This window comes from Cornus florida, unplaced genomic scaffold (assembly GCF_030987335.1).
Source record: "Cornus florida cultivar Cherokee Brave unplaced genomic scaffold, ASM3098733v1 CherokeeBrave_3.0.0_Hap2_Chr02, whole genome shotgun sequence".
Lineage (NCBI taxonomy): Eukaryota > Viridiplantae > Streptophyta > Magnoliopsida > Cornales > Cornaceae > Cornus > Cornus florida.
The window spans coordinates 114,790,145-114,814,534 of record NW_026775572.1 but is presented as its reverse complement, the minus strand read 5'-3'; the positions used below and the strand labels follow the sequence as shown (position 1 = coordinate 114,814,534).

At 39.7% G+C, this 24,390-nt stretch overlaps 1 protein-coding gene across 7 annotated transcripts in view; it reads right to left on the bottom strand.

The window, feature by feature from the left end:
- LOC132295583 (pre-mRNA-processing protein 40C) overlaps nucleotides 1–24,390 on the bottom strand; it is a 130,547-nt gene that overhangs the window by 80,777 nt on the left and 25,380 nt on the right. For 6 of the 7 annotated variants that reach the window (XM_059793885.1, XM_059793882.1, XM_059793881.1 and 3 more), the window contains 3 exons: nucleotides 18,593–18,636; nucleotides 15,064–15,142; nucleotides 917–1,384 (listed from right to left, as the gene is read on the bottom strand). In XM_059793885.1, coding sequence (XP_059649868.1) covers nucleotides 917–1,384; nucleotides 15,064–15,142; nucleotides 18,593–18,636 — 591 coding nt within the window. The remainder of the gene's footprint in view (nucleotides 1–916; nucleotides 1,385–15,063; nucleotides 15,143–18,592; nucleotides 18,637–24,390) is intronic. The other variant, XM_059793883.1, reaches the window with a different exon arrangement.

The window sequence follows — 24,390 nt, the reverse complement described above, 5'->3', positions numbered from 1 at the left end:
ACATTATTGATTCTTTCATCTACATTGTTTAAACATATGTATGAAGGGGAATGGTCTTAGAAGACATTGTTGATTCTTCCATCTACATGTTTTAAACATGTGTATGAAGGGAAATGGTTTGAGGAGACATTGTTGGTTGTTTACGGTCTGAGGAGACATGATTAGTTCGTTATGGTCTAAGGAGACATTGTTAATTTTTTATGGACTGAGGAGACATTTTTGATTTGTTGATCGGCACTTCATTCGATAGAAAATCATCGCTAGTCAAATTTGCACTCCATTTGTCACAAGCTTTCAATAGCTTGCAGACATTCTTACAAAGGACGTCAACAAGATTGTGTTTGAGAATGCATTGTCCAAGTTGGGCGTTTTAGATATCCCCGCACCAACTTGAGGGGGAGTGTTAGCAGATATGATAGCCACGATTTATGGAATGACTTACCATATTAGCAGAGATTTCATTATGCTTTAGAATATTCTTTAATTAATTTCCTTTCTTGTAATAGGGGCATTTGTTCTTTTTATCTATAAATACTAGAGCTATGAATGAGTGATTAATCTCATTCAAGTCTTTACACAATTCTCTCATTTTTCTTCTTTTTCCAATTAAAAGGAAATATTATAATAACAACAAGAGATAGAGAACTTAGTATTCACATATTTTAAAGGAATTCGCAAGACTGAAAAATGATGCATGATTTTGATCAGCAAATAAAGTAAACAGGAATCAAGGACCAATATGCATGCTCTCCCTACAATAACAAGGGGAAAATAATTTAAAACAGAAATTGAAATTTAGGTGAAAAGAGAAACAATTCATCCCACATAGATGGGTCAAACTAAAAGAACTTTCGAAGGATACAAGAGAAAAAAATAAATAAATAAAAAAAATAAAAAATAAAAAAAAAAAAAATACCTTGAATTGGATGATACACTCTTCCTTGGATGGTCCGCTATCCACATCCTCTGAGTCAGAAGAGGAATCAGAAATGTTACCATCCCCATTAGCATCTTTTATCTTGTCTTTGCTGTTCTCACTTTGCAGGCCCTTATTCATAGCCTCAGCTGATTTAGGTCCATTCAGTTCTGATGCAACCTGTCCAGACAAAGCTGGAATAGGCGAGGAAGTAACAGGAGCTCCAGACTCCTGCAACTTCTTTTTTATCAGATCCAGTGCAGATGATGATCCTGGCACACCTAAAGCTCTAAGAGCTGTGGCATCACGACCACCTGTGTTAACAGCAGGAGCACTCAAACGAACAGGAGAGGATCCTTTCTCAGTTAATATATTAGTGTTTGGGACTGACTTTGATTGTTCTTTAAAAGCTTCACTATCCAGCTTTCTCCCTTCTGTCACCTCAGTAGGGATCTGCCAGCTGCTCAACTGATGATAATGAAAACATAAAAGCATGATCATGAAGGATAATGATAAATCATACAAAGATAGTCAAAAACATATAGAGATAAATCCATCAGCTTTTATATATTTTTTATGATTTATCTGAAAATTGCAAAAATAAATCAACTCAAAAAAATTAATTTTAATCTGTCCATAGAACTCAACAAGTCAAAAATGTGAAAATGCATTATATGATGCCATTTCCCTATACCTAAAAATAATCTCCTAAAAGAACTGAACGAATCAAAAATATAATATGTCCAATATATCTACCTTTCTCAACATAAAATTGATCTGTTAATAGAACACAATAAGTCCAAATTTAAAAGTGGCAGTATCTCGGGACATTCCTCCCTCTACCTCAAATTAATCTGTTCTTTGAACTCAACAAGTCAAATAAATATCAACATCAGTATATCTCACTCCCTTTCTCCAACTCAAATTAATCTGTTAAAAAAAGTCAAAAAGTATTAAAATGGCACCCCCTCCCTCTCTCTTATAGCCCCATATCATGTCTCATCTCACAAAACAGCAAGTAGTTCAAAAAAAATTTAAATATATAAATATATATATACATATATATATTACAAATGAAATGTAGAACACATCAACAACCCACAAGAAGTGTTTTGGTTGCAATTAACTTCATGAAACATTTCAACACCCTGAGAAGTCTTGCCTTTAAAAGACACTCCAATGAGATTGCCCACAACCCCGGGATTATCCCTTACCATCACCTCCCTGCATTCCCCATCCACCCCACCCTCCCCTCTCACAACATCAACTGAATCATCCCTCTCCACCTCTGGACCCACCACAGCCAAAGGAACAAATAAGCCATCATCCGAAAACTAACTCCCCTCCATCAAACAATCCCCGTGTCCCCACCTGTTGAGGAACCCGACAACCCATCCCAATCACCCAAAACAGAAGTTGATGCAAAACTGCCAGCCAACGGGGTACCTATATCTCCTTCAGAATCATCATACTTCGCTTCCGATCCATCAACCGATAAACAATTAAGCCCTTTCAAAGCCTAATGTAACTGGAGCTCCTTAACCAGAATCGCTGCAGACTCGTCACTCATACAAAACTGGATATCACGCCCCACACAAATATTTACTCCATCAAATGGCTCCACAATGTTGGACTTGTCTTTTGCAACGCAAACCAACATCCTAGAGTGCCCAGTCAGATAAGAAACCTCCTCAATCTTCTCTTCCAAACAGACCTCCGTCACAACATCCAGATAGATCTCCTCAACACCCCACGAAGGAGTAGAAGCAAAAGAAGCAGAAGGAAAGCTCCAAGAATCCAGATTTGTGGAATTACCCAACTCAATGGCATTTGAATTGGCCACAACCCACTTTTGTTTATCCCTCCTTGACCATCAGTCGGTTCTAAGTTCTCTGCGTTCTATGTTGATGACCTAGAGGAAGAGAGCAATTGTTGCTGGCATTATGATGAAAAGAATCAGCGGAAGGCCAATCGTTTGGGCCCTTATGCTTTGCCCAATATGGTTGCTTATAAAGGACCCATGAGTATTCTCATTTTGAAGAGAACCAACAGAATCGTTTGAGCCCTTATGAATTGGCCCAAAATGATTGCTTATGAAGGACACACGAGTATTCTCGTGCCCAAAACGGTTACTTAAACAAAGCCCATTGAAAGAATAAAGGCCCAATCCTCTTGAAACATAATCATGAATGGACTTCTTTTCGGCCCCATCAACATTAAAAGCCTCTCTATTTGGACCAATGAAAACTGGATCCAGCCCAACCTTGACAGAAGTAAAGTGGAAATCTCTTGGTCACAAGCTCTGAGATTTTGAATTGATGAGTGGTGGATGCCAGTTGCATCCAACCCATTACTCTCCTTTGCTCTACACCAAACATGTGTCCCATTCCACAGACCAAGAATCCTCCTTTCATGCATCCTACGTGCGTGGATCGCACTTGATCTACTTCTTCCATCAATCTTCTGCAAACTCTCACGTTTAATGGAAACAAGCTTTCAATCCCACTACAACTTCCGGTCATCCCTCCACCTTTAGAACTCTTCGACCCCTTTCGGACCCTTTGAGATCATCCCTCGACCTTTAGAACTCTTCAACCTCTTTTGGACCCTTCGAGATCATCTTCCACCAATCTTCCTCCTTCCAAACTCTTAGTCATTGGCATGAGTTCGGGATGAGTCTCTTCCCATAACAAAACTTGCAACACAGACGGTCATAATGGATGAAGATATCCGGAGGACAAAGTCTGCTTTCACCCATATGAACCCACCGCACAAATCTCCGACTATCACAAAAGTGCATGGCACCATAGGTGAACTGGAAGACCGTACAACAAAACCTTCTTCAAACCCTTCTCCCTCAGTACCCCCAAGCAACCCACTCAAACAACAGACAGCCACGAAGTGTGGCATCACCTCTGTCTCGTCCCTCCTTCAACACCGTACTAGCCTTTGCATGTGAAGGAAGACAAAAAGGAGGAAAGAATCAACGGCGACACACAACCTCCACAAGAAATACGCCAGATACAAGAGGCCCATTTAGCAATTTGGAACCCTATCTCTAACTTCTTTATCAAATTTACCCACCAAACATGACCTAAGTGTTGTCAGGGGTTAATTTGTTACTACTTATATAATGTTGGGTGCTTATGTGTAATTTCTAAAGCTAATGTGGTGGAAGGACGAAAGTATTTTTTCATTCTCTCTCTCTTCCCCCATCTCTCTCTTTTTTTTCTCTCCTCTTTCTTCTCTTCTTCATATTCTTGTACTCTACTTTTGTTTTTATTATCTCTTAAAGTCAACATGGTATCAAAGCATGGTTTGTAAAGCTCTCGGTGTGTAGTTGAAACCAAGGGCAAGTCTAGTGGGTGTGAAGGGTTTTGAAGAGATTCTAAGATGGGATTTGTTTGGACCTCCTTTTGATCGATTGCAGTCTCGATCAGTGTATTTGTCATGTTCGCGTGGTTCTGCAACAACGCCTTTTTCTTCGTCGTTCACGATATTGATATGGTCTACTTTGTTGCTTTCTAGGGTTTGTGTGGTGACTGTGTGGTCACTTTTTTATGCATCTTAGGAGACGGTAATCTCTCTAGTTGAAGTTGTTTGTGTGTTAAAAGATGTGGTTCTCTACATATTTTGTTGTTTTGTTTCTGAAGAGTGTATACCCAGAAATTGTTTGATAAAATATCTGGCTCATAGGTGACTTCAAAAGAACTTGGGTATTCTCCTAGTTTGACTCCAGTGTTGGGAGGTAGTACTGATCACCATCTAGGCCTTTGTATTACGACTGTTAGGCTGAATGAGATGAAGTGGGCTCAATTTACTCGTATGCATATCACTGGTCGTAGGATGATCAATCATATTGAAGGGACTGTCATGTTTCCCTCCAAGAGCAATCCTAAATTCAAAGAGTGGAGTGTGAATAATACAATAGTTATGACATGGAGTGTGAATAATTTCTTCTTCTGTTTTTTTGATAAGTAAAATGTATTAGAAAGCGTTCAAAAGGGGAACGCGTCCCGAGATATACACAAAAAGTATCTATGACCACAAAGAACCCAAAAAGTCCACAATGTCCTCTAAAGAAGAATAATCCCTGCCCCAACCCCAACAAAAAAGGGTACAAATAATAGAAAATTTCAGCTCTCCAATAGAGGACTCCTTCCCATCAAAAGATCTTCTGTTCCGCTCTTTCCAAAGACTCCACCAAACGCAAAGAGGGGTCACCCTCCAGAAGTCTCTAGCCTGAGCCCCCACCCATTGGCCCCTTCAGATATCTAGCAATCCTCGAGAAGTCTGAGGCATGACCCAATGGACGCCAAACAAACCAAGCAAAAGACTCCAACATTCATAAGCAACAGGACAATGCAACAGAAGGTGATCCACGGACTCCCCAAAACACTTGCAAAGACAACACCGGTTAACAATGATATGTCTTCTCTTCCGTAAATTGTCCAAAGTCAGAATCTTACTCCAAGCTGCAGTCCATACAAAAAAGGCCACCCTAAGGGGCGCCTTCGAGAGCCACACCGTCTTCCACGGGAAGGGCAACCCATGAAACCCAGAGAGGCGCACAAAGAATGACCGGACCTAGAACATCCCATTAGAAGAAGGCACCCAAAACAAGGAATCCACACCAGTGCCATCCAATTCCTGTCTATACAAAAGGGCCAACAAGCCAGTGACATCATCCAACTCCCAATCCTGAAAAGGTCGCCTGAATCGCACATCCCAAGACAACGTCCCGCTATCAAGACGATAGTAGTCAGCAACCATAGCATGTTTGTCAACAGCAATCCTAAACAATGTTGGAAACAACAGAGCCAAAGGCCTATCTTCACACCAGGAATCCTCCCAAAACCTGACAAATCTTCCATCCCGAACTCTGAATCTAATGTGTTTGGAGAATTCATCCCACCCCTTCCCAATGGACCTCCACACCCCCACACCATAAGCAGCCCTAACAGGCCTAGCTGACCACCCCCCACTCTCCTCCCCAAAACGACAAGAAATAACCTTTCTCCATAATCTATGTCTTTCACTGTCGAACCTCCAAAGCCACTTGACTAGAAGAGCATTATTAAAAAGGGTCAGTCTTCTAATTCCGAGACCACCAAGCTGAAGAGGCTTGCAAACCTGATCCCATTTGACAAGATGATATTTAAACTCCTCCCCACGACCCCCCCAAAGGAAATTCCGTTGGAGCATCTCCAGTCTTCCCACAATAGAGGCTGGAATCCTAAAAAGCGAGAGAAAGTATGTTGGAAGGCTTGACAAAACACTCTTCACTAACGTGACTTTTCCACCCTTGGAGAGATATTGCTTTTTCCAACCAGCCAATCTTCTCTCGACCTGCTCAATCACTGGGTCCCAACTTCCCACCCTCTTTGCCGAGTCCCCCAGCGGTAGACCCAAATAAGAAATAGGGAAGCGTTGCGTCCCACAGCCTAAAGCAGCAGCCAGAGAATCCACATCCTGCACCTCCCCCACAAGGACAAGCACACTTTTACCCACATTGACTTTCAGACCAGAGATAGCCTGAAAACAAACCAAAACACATCTCAAATACTACAACTGGGACACCTCTTCCTGGTTGTTACAGTCAATGTTGCCACAGATCAGCAAGGGGTTTCTGTCTGTGAAAATAGCTAAAGAGCTATGGGATGCTATGAAAGAGGCATATTCCTCAATTAGTAATTTGGCAAAACTGTATGAGCTTCAACAAGAGATTTCAAGATTCAAGCAGGAAGACCAAACTGTTGCTACATATTACCACACTCTACAGGTAAATGGGAAGAGTTATATCACTACCAAGACTACATACATGTGTATGCATCTGATGTTAAAACATTTCGAGCTATAGTAGAAAGGAATTGAATCTATGAGTTCTTGGGTGGTGTGCATCCGAAATACGAGCATGCAAGAGTACAAGTGTTAGGCAGGCATCCATCCAACCCCTACTTCTGTTAGAGATGTGGTTCCTATATCCAGGTTGAGGAGAGTAGAATGAAGGTTATGTCTGTAGTTGTATACACGAAGTCTGATCCAGAAGTACCATTATCTGAAAGGTCTACTCATGCCACACAACAATGGAACAAACCCAACCCTCCAAAAGGAGGGAAGCATGATGATAAAAAAGGGTTGAAGTATGATCATTGTGGGCATACGCATCACACAGGGAATCATGCTAGAATCTACATGGTCGCCCAACTCCAGCTCCTGCTCATACAAATGCTAGTCCAAGGCCCGGTTCATTTAAGGGGTTATCTACGGCACATGTTGCAGCACATGAGCCTAGTCATGCCTTCTCAAGGCCACCGAGTTCCATTTCCGGTGTTGAAATTAATGCTCTTAGACAATTGCTAGCTTAAAATACCTCCACTTCCACATCTAACTTTGCTCAGACAAGTACCTTTCATTTAGCACATCAGGTTTCAACATTATCTAGTGGGCCACCTGATTCAGGAGACACTGATCACATGACTGGTATGGCATTTGTTTATGTTATGGTAGGTATAAAGTTAGAGTGGTTGATGGCGCCTTCTTCTCCATTGCAGGGAAAGGCATTGTTTCTACCTCTCCTAAGCTTACCTTATCCTTTGTTCTTCATGTCCCAAAGTTTACAAATAACCTCCTTTTTGTCAGTCACGTTACAAAAGGCTTGAATTGTAGTGGACCCTTTTTTCAATCTCACTGTGTCTTTCGGGACTTGGACACAGGGAAGATGATTGGGAGTGGACGTGAGGACAATGGCTTGTATTTACTGAACGCGAGGCCAACTTCTTAAAATGTAACCCTACATCTCGTCGTCAGTTTGTCTCCATGGATGTTACATTCTTAGTCTGTTCCTTTTTTTTTCGCTCGGGATTCTCTACAAGGGGAGACACTACTATTCATGTAGAGAATATGTCTTCCATTCAGAGGGAATGCCCCCTTCCTTTGCCTGTTCCCATTCAAAGGGAGGTTCCCATTCAGGGGGAGCTTCTTACTAAGGTGTCTATATCTACTGATAAGCGTCGAATGTTGCACATTCAAGTCCTTCAATTTGCATATGTTAGCCCTCCAGTTAGATTTATTTTATACTTTATGTTGTTTTCATGTTTTTTCTATTTTCAAGTAATTATCCTCAAAATTGAGAAGAATCGGGAACTTCGGGCCATCAAATTATGCTTCTCTCCAAGCAAGTTCCGGTGAAGACTTCAAGTTACTTGGACCAAGACCATGGTCATTTCTGGGCCTAATTGAAGACAAGATCATTGGGCCAAAGCAATTCAAGCCCAAGAGCAAATTAGGCCATCCACCAACATTCGAACGGTCGCCCTCTCATAGCATAGAAGCTGCGACCGATCGTCTTCATTGGCCTCAGAATTTGTCTCCCAAAATAGAAAGTTGTGGTTTGAGCAATCAATCGCCCATGTGCACCAATGCAGCTTCAAGACACACACAAGCACGCGCAAGGCAAGGCCAACACACTCTACAACCAGTCGTCCACCCTCATTGCCTAGTTGGCAAAGTTGTTGAAAAGCAAACTTGCTTTTCACCTTTTTGTGGATCTCATGTACAGACCTTGGGCACGAATTTGGCCCTTTTTTACCACACATTTGAGCATATAGAAGGGGATATCATTCGTATAGAAATATTCTTGGTTAGGGAGAGTTCTTGAGAGAGAAATATTAAGTTAGGGCTTGAAGACCAAAGAATGGAGGCAAGCTTGGAGAGGGTGTTCTCTTTAAGCATGAGGCTTCCACCTTGTCTATGAGCAACTAATCTCTTCACGAGGGAGTTGATATAGCCCTCTACAAGTAACTATGGTTTGATTGTGTTTTCATTTGGGAGAATTTATGTATATGTATAGTAAATTGTATAACCTAGCATTTTACAAGTGTAATGCTTTTGTAATTGATTTCAATGCTTGTAATCATTATTGATGAAACCCTTTTCTTGTCTGCGAAATCTTTTGTCTTGATTGAACTTGAATCATTCTTATAGTGACAATGAGACTGAAGGTTATACAATCGTTTCCATGGCGTGCTTTGTAAGAATTTTGATAGGACATACCTAAGGAAAACAAGTTGTACTATGCCTTAGAGTAACGTAGTTAGGTAGACGATTCGTACCCACCAAATATGGGTTATTCATAGTTCTTGAATTGTGCGTGCATTCATCTTCTTGGCGATTCCGTTGTGAGCTTGACTCCACACGAATCACAGATATGCAAAAAGTGAATTCTCCCATGTTAAATACGATTAGCCATAGTTATAAGAGAGTGGTGAAGTCAATTCCCTAGCCGTTTATCTCTCATTTGTATCATCAATTTCTTTTCATTTCTGTTTTAAATAGTTAATTGCATTTCTTTTAGGAAGAAGATCAACCAAACAATCATCCATTTTCGAATTAAACCAAAAGTAGTCTTAAGAACGTAACGGCCATAAACTTTGCAGTCTCCGTGGTTCGACACCCTCTACGTAGCCTTATCCTACAAGGACTCGTGCTACTGCGAGTGGTTTTATTATTGAAAAAGAGTAGCAAGTTTTCAAAAACAACAGCCAATTGTCTATACTAGGAGGACAAAACAAGTCATTGACTCACCTTAGGACCAAAAAGTCTCCCTCGATCCAAGCAATCCCTCAATTGACATTAACACTCCTCATTCTTTTCCCAATAGTGTTCCTGTTGATATTGATGTCCCTATTGCCTATCATAAGGGTATTCGTAGTTGTACAAGACATTCCATATCTCAGTTTGTATCCTATGATGCCTTATCTCCAACATATCGTGTTTTCACTATGTGTATCTCCCTCTATTTCTGTTCCTTCTAGTGTTTCAAATGCTCTCAGTCAAACTCCATAGAAGGAAGACATGCTTGAGGAGATGAAGGCCCTTGAGAAGAATGTTACTTGGGATATAGTTTCATTACCTAGGAACCAGTAGGCTGCAAATGAGTCTACACAATAAAGAATCATGCAGACGGAACAATTGAGAGATATAAAGACCGGTTAGTTGCGAAGGGCTTCACTCAGACCTATGGGATTGATTATCTTGAACCACTTACTCCATTTGCCAAGATAAGCTCTATATGTGCCCTTTCTTTGGCAGCTAATTTGAATTGGCCTTTACATCAGTTGGATGTAAAGAATGCTATCCTTAATGATGACTTGGAGGAAGAGGTGTATATAACTATGCCACCAGGGTCTAAGCTTGCCGATGATCATAATCTACTGTGCAAACTAATTAAGCCTTGTATGGGTTAAAGCAGTTGCCGCGTGCTTGGTTTGAGAGGTTCAACATTGCTATGAAAAGAGTAGGGTACACAGAGTCAGACAGATCACACTCTCTTCATCAAGAAGCAATAGGGCTGCACCACTGCTCTTATTGTATATGTTGATATTGTTACCACTGGAAATGATCCAGAAGAGATTCATCGAATGAAGTCATTCTTGGGGACAGAGTTCGAGGTTTAAGACCTCGGATCATTGAGATACTTTCTTGGCATCGAGGTGTGCTGGTCCAACAAAGAGGTGTTCATTTCTAAACGAAATTATGTATTAGATTTGTTGGCTGAAACCAGCAGGCTTGGAGCTAAACCTATTGATATTCCCATTAAACATAACCAAAGGCTTATGATGTGGATGGAGACCCATTAAATGATGTGGGAAGATTTGAGCGATTGGTTGGGAAACTGATTTACATATCACTCACCCAAATATTGCCTACGTTGTTAGTGTGATTAGTTGTTTTATGCATCCTCCATGTACACCTCATCTTGAGGCAGCTCATCATGTTCTTCTTCGCTACCTCAAGGGTTCACCTGGTACAGGGATATTGTTCCGTCATGGCCACTTGCATGTTGAAGCCTATACTTATGTTGATTGGACTGGATCTGTGATAGATCGACGATCTACTTCAGGATATTGCACATTTGTCGGAGGTAATCTTGTTTCATGGCGAAGCAAAAAATAGTCTGCAGTAGCTAGATCTAGTGCAGAGGCTGAAATCTTATCCATGGCACATGGAGTTTGTTAGTTGTTATAGCTATGAACAATGTTGGATGAATTGGGTTATCCTGTTCGCGAGTCAATGAAGTTGTATTGTGACAACAAGGCTGCTATTAGCATTACCCACAATCCAGTTCAACATGACATGACAAAGCACATTGAAGTTGATCGACACTTCATCAAGGAAAAGCTTCGATGTTTTGACTAAGGGCATGATAGATATCTTTGCACCATCTTGAGGGGAGTGTTGTAGGGGGCTTATTTGTTATTACTTACATAATGTTGGGTGCTTATGTTTAATTTCTAAAACTTGTTACTATAAATAGAATGTGGCGGAAGGACAAAAGTATTCTTTCATTCTCTCTTTCTTTCCCCATCTCCCTCTCTTTTTCTCTCCTTCATATTCTTGTACTTTACTCTTGTTTTGATTCTCTCTTAAAGTCAACACTAAGGTCATCCCTGCATCTCTCAATGGGATCATCGTCCAGATAAATAGGACCTCTATGAGGTTTAGCAATCTTGACGGTACCCCCCTGAAAGATTTGAGGCAACCTTGCAACTTCCAGGAACGATTTCATAAGAAAAAGGCAAGAGGAAAAAAAAAAAGGTTGATCAGAAAAGGTAACCAGAGTGGAAGACTCCGGCGACTAAGGGGAAAGGTAAAAGATACAGTGAACACATCATCCCTTAATAAGTATGTAAATTAAACCAAAAGAAACGTACAGGTATAAAGGAAGGCATACCTCCATATGTACAAAGGTCAAGAATCAAAGAAACTATCAGGAAGTTTCTAATCCCATTGGATCCATATAAGGTAGAGAAACAACAACATTTTTGAAAGAGAAAAGTCTAAAGCATCAATACTAGAGTTACTAAAAGGCACAACACCCAGATAAGAGTTACAGAATAGACAATTGTTTCTCTCTATCCATATGGAACGAATAGCAGCTCCTTCCATATGGTACCAGGCCTCTACATCATCTTTGTGGTTTCTGATTCTACTATATCCTCCCCAAGCTTTTCAGCAGCTGGATCCAATGTCCACTAACTCAAAGAGTCTGACAGCTAGGGAGAGTAATAAACTAAAACCAATTTGATTTTAACATGTTCAGAAAAAGGAAGATAAAATTGAATTAACGATTGACATACGATGAAAAAAAAAAAAAAAAAGACATTTCTTAAAAGCACAACTTTAGGAACAAATGGTTCTCTAACATGATTGCAAAAATTTGATTACAAAGGTCCTGAATTCAGATCTAGATAAGTAATTATTCCCACACTCTTTAGTAAAAAAGAATATGATACGTGCAGTTTGACTAAGGTTTTTCAGTTTAGAAGTTTAAGAAATCTAAGTAGAAATAGAATGGTATCATTGGGTGATTTCATTGCAGATCAACATTGCGATGATTCAAAATTTTCTGAATGTAGCCAAGAGGTTCTACAATTCTTAAGGGCTATAAGATATATGGGGGCGTTAACCAGTTACAATGGAATTCTTCCAGTCTTCACTTTCAAAAATGCTTGGGAGGCTTGCAGAACAAAAGAACAAGATGTCTTTTGGTCTAGTTTATGCTGGAATGGTGGTATGCCTAGCTGGTCTATCCATGCTGTTTTGACACTGCAAATGCTATCCTCACAAGTTCTTGTCTGCAAAGTAAAGGGATATCTCTGGCTTCAAGATGTGCACTCTGCTTGAGAAATGAAGTAACTAGTGATCATATATTCTGCTGTTGTAATTATTCTTGGAAGGTGTGGACTGATCTTTCTGAGTTATGCAATTGGAATCCACAAAGGAGAGCTTCTATTCATGAGATGGCTGTGTTTTTCAACCAGCAGTTTCCAGCAAAGGGTGGCAAGAACAAGATGTTTTTGTTGTTGTTTACTGACACTATATTCTTTCTTTGGAGGAAAGGAATAAGAGGTTACATACATCAATTCACAGAGAGTCTAGTGAGTTAGTTAAATGCATTTTGTGGGAAGTGATGGATCTCTTGGGGGTATGCCTCCAAGATATTTTCTTGATTTAGCTTTGCTATTTTGTTCCCTTCAGTTAGGGCCTGGGTTTTGTTTTAGGGGTTTGTCCCATAGTTGTTGAAGGCTCAAGGCGCACTAAGGCGCCAAAGGGCTTCTCGAGTCTAATCGAAGTAAGGCACATACTGCATATTTAAACATATATTATTAAATATATTCATAATCAAGCAGTGATTGCATTTAATGTAATTAGTGAACCATAAATTTATGAACTTTTGCAAATATTTCATAAGGTTAAACAATACGATATATCGTATATGATATAGAACCTATTAATTACTAGTCATCAAGTAAAAAAGAAAATGATAAGAATAAATGATTAAAAAATACAAGGTGCGCCCCTTTTTGAGCCAGGAGCCTACTAAAAAGTGTGAGCCTGAGGGCTTTATGTGAGCCTGATTGAAGGAGCCTGGCCCGTAGTAAGGTGAAGCACTCTAGTTGAGCCTTGCTGAACCTGGGGCTTTTTTGGAGCCTAGGCCCGCCTTTAACGACTATGGTTTGCCCCTACTTATTCATTTGTACTATATTGTTTCATATTTAATACAATTTCAGAGTAGCATAAACATACTAATGGGTAAACAAAGACTAAATGACTTAAGTCAGGACATCCCCAAATCAATGATTTTTTTTATTTTTTATTCCCAAATAAAGGAAAACGATTAAATATGTTTTTATAAAGTAGTGGTAGTGTAGCTGAGCTATTATTCAACGTCGATAAAGTTAATAAATGAAATGTTTTATTAATCGTTTTCAAACCTATCTAACTCCATGGAGATATTCAACAGAACGGAATCAGCATGTTCTACCATATTCCACTAAATAAATATATATATACCAGGATACAAGGATCCTATTGTCTCTTCAACAATTTCTGATCTTTAGTAGACATCTCAGAAGGACTCGAACCCATATGAAGTACTAACAGACGCTTAAGCAAGGGGGGCTTCAAAGCAACTATCGAAGTATCAAGCGGGTGGGGTAGACTCTCCCCCCGAGGAGGGACTTAGGAGGGTAACATATTGATCTCCCCCTAAGCGACCGTGTATGTACACGTCAATTATGTCCATCTGTCTACCTCTAGTCGCTCCTTAATGATGGGATGCATGAGGGAATATAGTTGTTAAAGGCTCAAGGCGCACTAAGGCGCCAAAGGCCTTCTGGAGCCTAAGCACAAGGCGCAAGCGTGATCGAAATAAGGTGCATGTATATAATAATGCATATTTAAAAATATATTATTATATATATTCATAAGCAGTAATTGCACTTAATATAAGTAGTGAATCATAAATTTATGAATTTTGTCAAATATTTCATAAGGTTAAACAATACGATATATGGTATAGAACCTTTTAATTTAGTAGTCATTAAGTAAAAATAAAATGATATAAATAAATGATTACAAGGCGCGCCTTTTTTGAGCCTGGAGCCTACTAAAAAGCATGAGCCTGAGCGCTTTATGTGAGCCTGATTAAAGGGGCCTGGCTGTAGTAGGTTGAGGCGCTCTAGCTGAGCTTTGACGAGCCTGGGGTTTTTTTTTGGAGCCTAGGCACACCTTTAACTATGTGAGGGATTTTGTGAGAAATGACAAAAATCGCAAGATTTATTCCATAACAAATAGTGGTCTATACGTCTATTTGTTTATAAGTTCTCACCCCTTAGACAATTCAATTCATTTATACAATAGGGACCCTATCATTTCTACCTATTTGTTTGTCTCTATTCTCTCCACGTATGAGACAGGACTGCTGGATAAAGAATTCGAGAGCCTATTGTAAAATGTTGGGTCGAATCCTTACCAACTTAAGCTTTTCGGTAACTGGTTATCTAACACAGAATTAAAATATTGATTCTTGGAGATTTTGGTTTCGAATCTCAGATTGCATCTATTCCCCTTTTATGTTAGTCTCCCAGCACCCAGCTCTGTCATATATAACAACCACAACATACTAAAACAATTTGTAACAAGAACATCAGGTAGAAAACAATCATTATCAAACAAAGTCGATTCTACATTAAATACGTATAAATGAAATGGATTTTCATTAAAATAAAAAAATATATATATGCAATAGAATCCATCTAAAGAAAGCAAATAGAAGGAATGCATAAATTAATCAACATTACCTTTGTTTTAGTGTTGTAGTAATATCGTTTACCATCATTCGTGGTGGCCATTTCCCAATCAGTGCCAGCCAACTTCCCCCTAAGCACAAGAAAATCAGAAGAAAATATTATAACTCAAGCCTTTTTTTTTAAATAGGAGAAGCTCTTGCAACATGATTAGAGAATATAAAATGAAGAAAATACAAAGAATTAATGTTATATTATACACTGATGATCCAAAACAGTGCATGGAGTTGTAGTTTCTACCAAGAGCCCCTTCAATCAAAAGAAAGTCCAGAAGTAGAAAATTATGCGGGATAATATTAAAATCTAGAAGATGAAAAGCTCGGGCTCAAACACCGGGAACAGTAGGGTTGAGTTATAATTTCCTCCAGGAACTTCAACTTTATACATGTTATGCCATCCAAAAGAAAGAAACCATTGGATTCTTGCACAATAGACCAAAACAGGTGGAATTTGTCAACAGTCTTGCCATAAAAGCTAACCTGATTTCATCCTACAATTTTTAACTTCACAGCTCCCAAATTATTGTCAAGATATATCCACAAATGTTCCACTACACAAACTTTTACCTCATTAAATAAGAGTGTTAGTATAATGTTGCCAGGTATAAAGGCAGTCAAGGGGTTTTGTGATATCAGAGAAACCTCACAAAACCCATTTTCCACTTTGAAACCAAGGCGCATAGCGACCAGGGCCAAAACAAAATTCGGGCCATAACATCACAAATCTCCACCTTGGCTCGAATTTCGCCAAGCTCCACAATACTAGCTACTCCTTTCACCTCTGTCACATTCCCCTAAGGGCCTCAGCAACTGCAAACGCCAATCAAGTCCAAACAATGTCTGAACTTGATAGTAGGAATTACCTTAGACATCGTATCTCTGTTGTCCCAATCTTCATCACTGCAATAACACCATATGCAATCACATCTCTGATGAAGTGCAACCTGACATTAATGTGCTTGGCCCTCTCATGAAACATCTATTTTTTGTCAGATGTATGGCATTTTGGCTGTCACAAAACACAGTCAAACCATCATGCGGCAAGACGAGATCACCGACCAAACCTTTCAGCCATATAGGTTCCATCACTGCCTTTGTTGCTGCCATGAACTCCACCTCAGTTGTAAACAATGCAACTGCAGACTACAAAGTTGCCTTCCAACTACTGATCACACTCCCACAAAGAGTGAAGACATATCTTGCCAGGTACCTCCTCCTATCAAGATCTCTAGCATAGTAAAGAGAAGGAAGATGCTCCAAATCCGACCTAATCCGAATCAACAAACCCGACAACACTCCCAGGATTGCCATTGCATCTATCATAGACTACCAACATCTGCAGTGCCTTGCAAGTACCGCAATATCCTTTTCACAGTCTGCCAATGGACCTTCCAAGGTCTATCCACGTATCTGCTCAATACACTAACCACATGTGAAATGTCCGGCCCACTGCACACCATAGCATACATGATACTAGCATAAGGAATGCAAGACGTGTGCTCCACCACCTCCTTAGTCCATGGTGAGAATCCTACAAAAAGTCTGAAGTAGGCTGCCAATGGAGTACTCACAGCTTTGATGCTTGCATACTGAAGCGTTCCAATGAATTTCCTTTGCCAAATACAATAATTTCGCAAGTACCACAATACTGAAGATTCTTCATCTCAAACTCACCATTAAGCTGAGCCTTCAACATGTTGATTTCAGACTTGGGCCCACACAAAGCCCATTTTTGGGGTCCAGATCAATCCAAGGTCATTATCAATGCAAAAAGTAACATATTCACTAACTTCAAGTGGTTCTTCGATGTTTGACGTTAAGAGTTTCCCATTGCATTTATTGTACAAATAATGAGTGTTCTTTTGTCTTAATTCTTTTCTTTTCTAACAACACTACTGAACTGACAAAACTTCACCATCCCCTTTTTTTAACAACCATCTACTCCAAAAGCTTAAGTTGTTAGAGAGAGTGCAACTTAAATATTTAAATCCTTCAACATGCGCCCTCACGTGTGGCCCTTCTTTTTGGTCCAACGTGTGTTTCAATTTTAATTATCAAGGTGACGGTGAGGCTTGAACACAGGACCTTGCCTGTTGTGAAACCATGTTAACTGTTGTGACATGCAGCCGCAAAACAAGAAAAAATCATGAAACGCGACAAAAATAAGCACCACGCAAGACACAAAGATTTACATGGTTAGACACAAGTTGTGCCTACATCCACGGTGAAGAGCCGGTGAAATATTTCCCTATGTGACCCAAACCCTATCTCTTGCTCTCACACTCTTTCTTGCTATTTTTAGTGTTCTCACGTTATCCACTCCAAACCATAATCACCTTATATGATCAGGCTACAAAAGAGTTCTAAACAGGGTCCACGACCCGCGAGCAGGAAAAAAAAAGGGTCATAACACAGAGGGCGTAGCTCTTCATTCTATTATTGTGGGTTTAAGCAAGAAAATATACCAAGCTAGGAGGATTAACGCGGAATAAGAATGGGGTGGCACTAATTGTGAGTGGTGGTATTGACTTCATGTGGCTGATCGATTCAGCAGTTGAGGACAAGCTCAGTGCCGCGTTGGGAGAGTGAGAATGGTGGCCTGTGGTTTCTCAGATTTTGGATTCTAGAGTTTGGAAAGGGAGGAGGTGGTGTGCAGCGGAGATGGCGTAGGACTGGGTGGATGGTTGGGTGGCAAAAACAGAAGAAAAGAGATTGAAGAGAGAGAGAGAGACGAATATGTGTTCAGTCATCAAGTATAGACTGAAATTAACAGAGGAGAAAGAATGAATAAAATGTAACATTAAATTCAAATTGACTTGCATTTTTACTGATTTTGTCATTATCAAATAGTAAATGAACTGATGGGCAAGCTAAGTTGTAAACAGTTGAATTATAGCGTTTTGGATGATTAGGGTTTGGAGAGGAAACATAAGAGAAAGAAAGAAGAAGACAGAGTAGAATGTAAAAAAGGGTCGTAGAAAGTTAATTCTGACATCTCTATACCCATATATTTATATTCTTCAGGAAATGTAATTACAATAATTGTGGGATTTGAATTACAATAATTGTGGTCAAATCCCACTGATTATGCTTACTAAATATTCTAGGCAATCCCACTTATTATCCTTACTAAATATTCTTGTCAATCCCCTTGATTATGCTTATTACAAGAATATTACCACATATTCCCACACAAACTCTACTAAGGATGGCCGTTCTCAGCATTTTTGTGTATAGGTTAAACCATAGGGATGGTGAGCATAACTAACCCCAAACAAACATAGTAGGGAGTTAAAACAATCCAGGTAAACAACATTTCAGTTCATACCTTTTGACCATTCAAGAGGAAACTTTTGGCAATTAATAATCAAATGAGGTATCTCCAATAGCAAATAACATTAACATCATAATGATAAAAGCGGCCTAAAACAATATTACAAAATAACTCAAATACTTAAAATTCTTTTAACAACAAAGCGAGATCGGAAAAAAATGAGTATCCCCAAATAAGTAAGAGAACCCACCATGAAACTGGAGTTGGCTCTACAGTTACTTTATCAGTCTGCACCTACGAAAAATTTTAAAAATAAAAATTAATAAAGTAGGTGCTAGATATAAAACTATATAAGCAAATTAAAAGTTGGTCAATCAGAAGATGACAAATACATAGAATAGAAGAAAAATATTTTGATTCAATTCACACCCTCTCTTATAGCTTAAGCTTTTAGAGTAGTGAAAGCAGGCAAGGTCTTGAGTTCAAAACCTCACAGTCAAACGGATTATTAAATTTATTTATTTTTTTAAGTAAAGATTTTATAGAATAGCACTCCAAAGGGGCAACCCAGATACAACTGACAAAAACCAAAAAGGCACTCTACCATCAAACTATCCAAAAAATACGAGATTCTCCGTAGATTTACAAACCCCCATGAGTCAAATACAAAAACAAAAAGTAACCAAGTACATAAAATTTGAATGGCCAAATAGAAGTCTCCTCCCCTTCAAAAACCTCTTATTCCTCTCCCATCGTAGACCCATGATGTAGGACAAGAACAACCTCAAATAGTTGAAAATAAATAAGAATTTTGGGCTGAAAAATTCAGAGAAACAGATTATGGTTCAAGATGTGTTGGTAGAGAGAAGAAGGGATTTGAATCACAGAAAGGGTCTAGGCATCACACCTAGAGAAGGCCTCACACCCTCATATCTTGTGAATCACTCACAAAGCAATTTCAGAAGATATTCTTTATTCATTCATTCATTCACCGAGTCACCAAGTTTACCTCATACCCTTCTTATAGCAACTTGTGACCCTTAGATTATCCCATTATTGAGGTAATCAATAGTTGACTCTAAAGCATAATAAGAGTAACCGACACTGACTAATGCAATTTGACCATAATTGATGCAATTTCCCATAACTATGTAATTTATCATAATTGATGCAATTTACCATAACTAGGCAATTTGGCCGAACCCTCCAATTATGCAAGACTCCAAGTGGACCCCACATCATCTAGCATGTGCCAAATTAAGGCTTGAGCCTTAGAGCCCACCGTGCCACGCCTTTTATACACTTTAAAAGGCTGCTGCCACTGTTCTCTATCACCCCACCACAAACAAAGTGGTTCAACACTCCAAGCATCTTGCCTTCCCACAATACACCCTCTCCAAGCTCCAAGAATGCTCCGTGGAAAATGCCATGACCCAGCTCACACCAAAGTCCAAACAAGGCTAGGAGTAAGTTCCAACCCTCCCTCGCCACTGGGCAATGCAAGAAAATGATTCACTATCTCCAAATCCCTCTTGCATGTGCTACACTAATAAACACTTATTTGTCATCTAAAATTTCTCCCCATAACCCAACAAAAAAGAGTAGAAATAATAGAGAACTTAAGCATGGAGATAGGAGTCTCCTTTCCTTCAAAGGATCACTTGTTTCTTTCGAGCCAAAGACACCACCAGACACACAATGGCGTAACCCTCCAAACATCCCGGACTTGGGCCCCCACTAAGCGACCTCTCCAAGCCTCAATCAACCCTCTAGAGGACCTTGGCATAACCCACTGAACACCAAACAAACCAAGAATAAAATCCCAGCACTCCCTAGCCATGGTGCAATGCAAGAGAATGTGATCCACCGTCTCCTCATCTCTACGACACATGTAGCAACAATTGACCACAACCTGATTCATTTTCCTCAAATTATCCCGAGTCAAAATCTTCCCCAAAACCGATGTCCAAGCAAAGAAAGCCACCTTTAAGGGGGCTTTGGAGCGCCAAACAGCCTTCCAGAGGAATGGAACCCTGAATCCCTCCATGAAACATCTATAGAAGGACCGAACATCAAAGTGACCTTGAGAAGCTTGTAGAGAACAATGGCATCAGCCTTTTAAAGCATTTAAAAGGCGTAGCAAGAAGGATTCTAGAGCTCAAACCTTTATTTGGCGCATGCTAGACGATGGGGTCCACTTGGAGTCTTGCATAATTAGGGGGTTTGGTCAAATCGCATTAGTTTGGTAATTGCATTAATTATGGTGAATCTGCATCATTTTGGTAAATTGCATTATTAAGGGGTTTGGTCAAAATTCATTATTTTGGTAATTGCATTAATTATGGAAAATCTACATTGTTTTGGTAAATTGCATAATTAGATTAAATGGCATCAATTAAGTTATTTGTTACTTTATTAAGTTAGAGTCAACTTTTGATTACCTCCATTGTAGGGTAATCCAAGGGTCATCTTTTATTATAAAAAGGATACTATGTAACTCTGAATACTCAGCGAATGATTAAATAAAATTATCCTTTGAGATTTCTTTGTGAGTGATTCACAAATTCTGAGGGTATGAGGCCTTCTCTAGGTGTGATACCTAGGTCCTATTGGAGTGATTCCAATAGGCTTTTTTTTGTTAATTTCAATCCTTCTTTTCTACTAACAACCCCTGAATCTTAGCTTAGTTTCTGAATTTCCAGCCCATAACTCTTAATTACTTTCTTCTATTTGAGCCTGTCCTTTGTCCTACATCAGTTTTGGTATCAGAACCTAAGTAGACATTATGTTTACTCAATCGGCCAATGAAAGATTGGACAATAATCAGAAGACTGAGTTGCTGTTACAAATTTTGGAAAAGCTTAAAGGCTGAATGCTCAATGCGATAGGATAGGGGCTCGAATTCCCCAGCCTTTTAACAAATCGGTACCCCTTAAAGAAGAATATGCATTAGGTACTAATGATGGCAGAAACCGCAAGCAACAACAGCCTTTACACACTCTGCAAAGGTGTAATTTGAAGGTTGATCAACCACTCCATCCCATGTTGGAGTTTCCAAGAAATCCATTAGAGATGAATCATCATAAGCCACATAATGTTACTGGAGATATTACAAAGAAGTTACGTGATGGAACTCACCGCACACAAACAACAACAATGCAGCCAAATGATGGATCGAAACCATCTTTATCTGACATGGCTGATCCTGAAGGAAAGAGTAATATGGTTAACAAGGATTGTGAGAACCTGCTTGATGATGAGACCTGCAACACTGATCATGTGAAAGAAGTTGGAGAGATTGTTTCGTCCATCTCCATTGTGACGCGCATCCTTGAAGACCCTAAAGTTGGTGGCAAAGATGGGCAACAGACCTCTCATTTTTAGATGCAAGTTCATTGTGAAAATCAAGCTCGGTAGCTACTATTGATGGCGGTGGCAGCCCAAATGTTGTCTCCTCAGCAATGGTTAGGCGTCTCAAAATTTCTAACAAACCATATCCACAACCATTCAAAACGTCTAGGATAGATAGTACTTCTATTCTGAATCTTCCAAAAGATGCGGCTATTGGAGTAGATACTTGGTGTATATTAGTGGGCACTGCAAAGAAATGGGAGCATGCTTGTGCCAAGAAGTAACAGAAGCTGGTTCAGATATCCACCAACTTGGTAGATGAGGTCTGGAAAGACCAACTGCCAGAAGAAACTAATCCTGTAAGTGATAAGCTAGAGGGGTCTCGTGCATCAAAAGATCATTTTAGAGGGTTAAGTTTTCCTACTATTTCCTCAGTTGGTCCTAATGCAGCAATTATGCATTATAAACTAGAGGAGAAAACATGTTTAGGACTTGATCCAAACAGCATTTGTCTATTCGATTCTGGAGCACAGTACCTAGATGGAACCAACTGGTTTGCTCTTTAAGTTCTTGCTCGAATACATTCATGGAAGGATAGCCTTGAGTTTCGACATGGTACTGGCCATGGAGTTCGTATCAGAGGTGATGGGTCAGATGCTAATTTTGTTATGGGGTTGCCTCGAACTAGTCGAGGACATGATGCTATAACCATTGTTCTGGATCTTTTTTCGAAAAAGGCGCATTTTCTTTTATGTTCTATGACCTCCAATGCTGTCCACGATGCCAAACCTTTTTTTCAAGAAGTTGTCCGACTTCATGGGTTGCACAACACTATTATTTCTAATCGAGCTTTGAAGTTTATGCATTGTTTTTCTGGTGCAAATTATGGAAATTGTTGAATACAAGGCTGAAATTTTCTTGCTCTTTTCATACTTATGAGCAATTTCATCCCTTTAACTCGTCGGAGCCGAGTTTTTCCAAGCCGGATAGAATTGGTAGAGAACAGTGGCATCAGCCTTTTAAAGTATTTAAAAGGCATGGCAAGAAGGATTCTAGAGCTCAAACCTTTATTTGGCACATGCTAGACGATGGGGTCCACTTGGAGTCTTGCATAATTAGGGGGTTTGGTCAAATTGCATTAGTTTGGTAATTGCATTAATTATGGTGAATCTGCATCATTTTGGTAAATTGCATTATTAGGGGGTTTGGTCAAATTTCATTATTTTGATAATTGCATTAATTATGGAAAATCTAAATTGTTTTGGTAAATTGCATAATTAGATTAAATGGCATCAATTAAGTTATTTGTTACTTTATTAAGTTAGAGTCAACTTTTGATTATCTCCATTGTAGGGTAATCCAAGGGTCATCTTTTATTATAAAAAGGATACTATGTAACTCTGAATACTTAGCGAATGATTGAATAAAATTATCCTTTGAGATTTCTTTGTGAGTGATTCACAAATTCTGAGGGTGTGAGGCCTTCTCTAAGTGTGATACCTAGGTCCTATTGGAGTGATTCCAATAGGCTTTTCTTTGTTATTTTCGATCCTTCTTTTCTACTAACAACCCCTGAATCTTATCTTTGTTTCTGAATTTCCAGCCCCTAACTCTTAATTACTTTCTTCTATTTGAGCCTGTCCTTTGTCCTACATCAGAAGCAAGGACCAATAACCATCCGTCAGAATCTCCACTCATGATCTCCTGGCGATAAAGTAACTCCAAAAGACCAACGGCATCCTTGATCTCCCAATCCTAAAAGTGCCTCGTGAAACGAATATCTCAAGACGATCTTCCGCTATCAAGACGATAGCAGTCAACCACCATGGCCTGCCTATCCGTGGCAATCCTGAAAAGCCGAGGGAAAGAGAGAGCAAGCCGAGGTTGAATGCTCGATGCGATAAGATAGGAGCTCGAATTTCACGACCGTTTAATAAATCGATAGCCCTTGAAGAAGGATCTGCATTTGGTATTAATGATGGCAGAAATCGCGATCTACAACAGCCTTTACACTCCCAGCAAAGGCATGAATTGAAGGCTCTACCTCCCATGTTGGAGTTTCCAAGAAATCCATTAGAAGTGAATCATCATGAACCACATGATGCTGCTGGAGATATTCCAAATAAGTCGAGTGATGGAACGTGCAGCACACCAACAACCACCATGCTACCAAGGAAAAGAGTACGATGGCTAGCAAGGATCGTGAGAACCTGCTTGATGAATGAGACTTGCAACACTGATCATGTGAAAGAAGTTGGAGAGAATGCTTCCTCCATCTCTGTTGTGACGCACATCCTTGAAAACCCTAAAGTTGGTGGCAAAGATGGGCAGCAAACCTCTAATTTTGAGATGCAAGTTCATTGTGGAAACCAAACTCAGAAGCCTATTATTGATGGCGGTGGCAACCCAAATGTTGTCTTCACAGCCATGGTTAAGCGTCCCAAACTTTCCACAGCCCAAATCCAAGACCCTGAAGTTGAGGACGAAGATGAGTAACTTACCTCCAATTTTCACATGCAAGTTCATTGTGGAAACAAAGCTCGGAAGCCTACTATTGATGGTGGTGGCAGCCCAAATGTTGTCTCCACAGCCATGGTTAAACGTCTCAAACCTTCCATCCAACCATATCCACAACCGTTCAAAGTGGCTTGGATTGATAATAGTACTTATATTCCGGGGATTTATTCAGATGAGGAG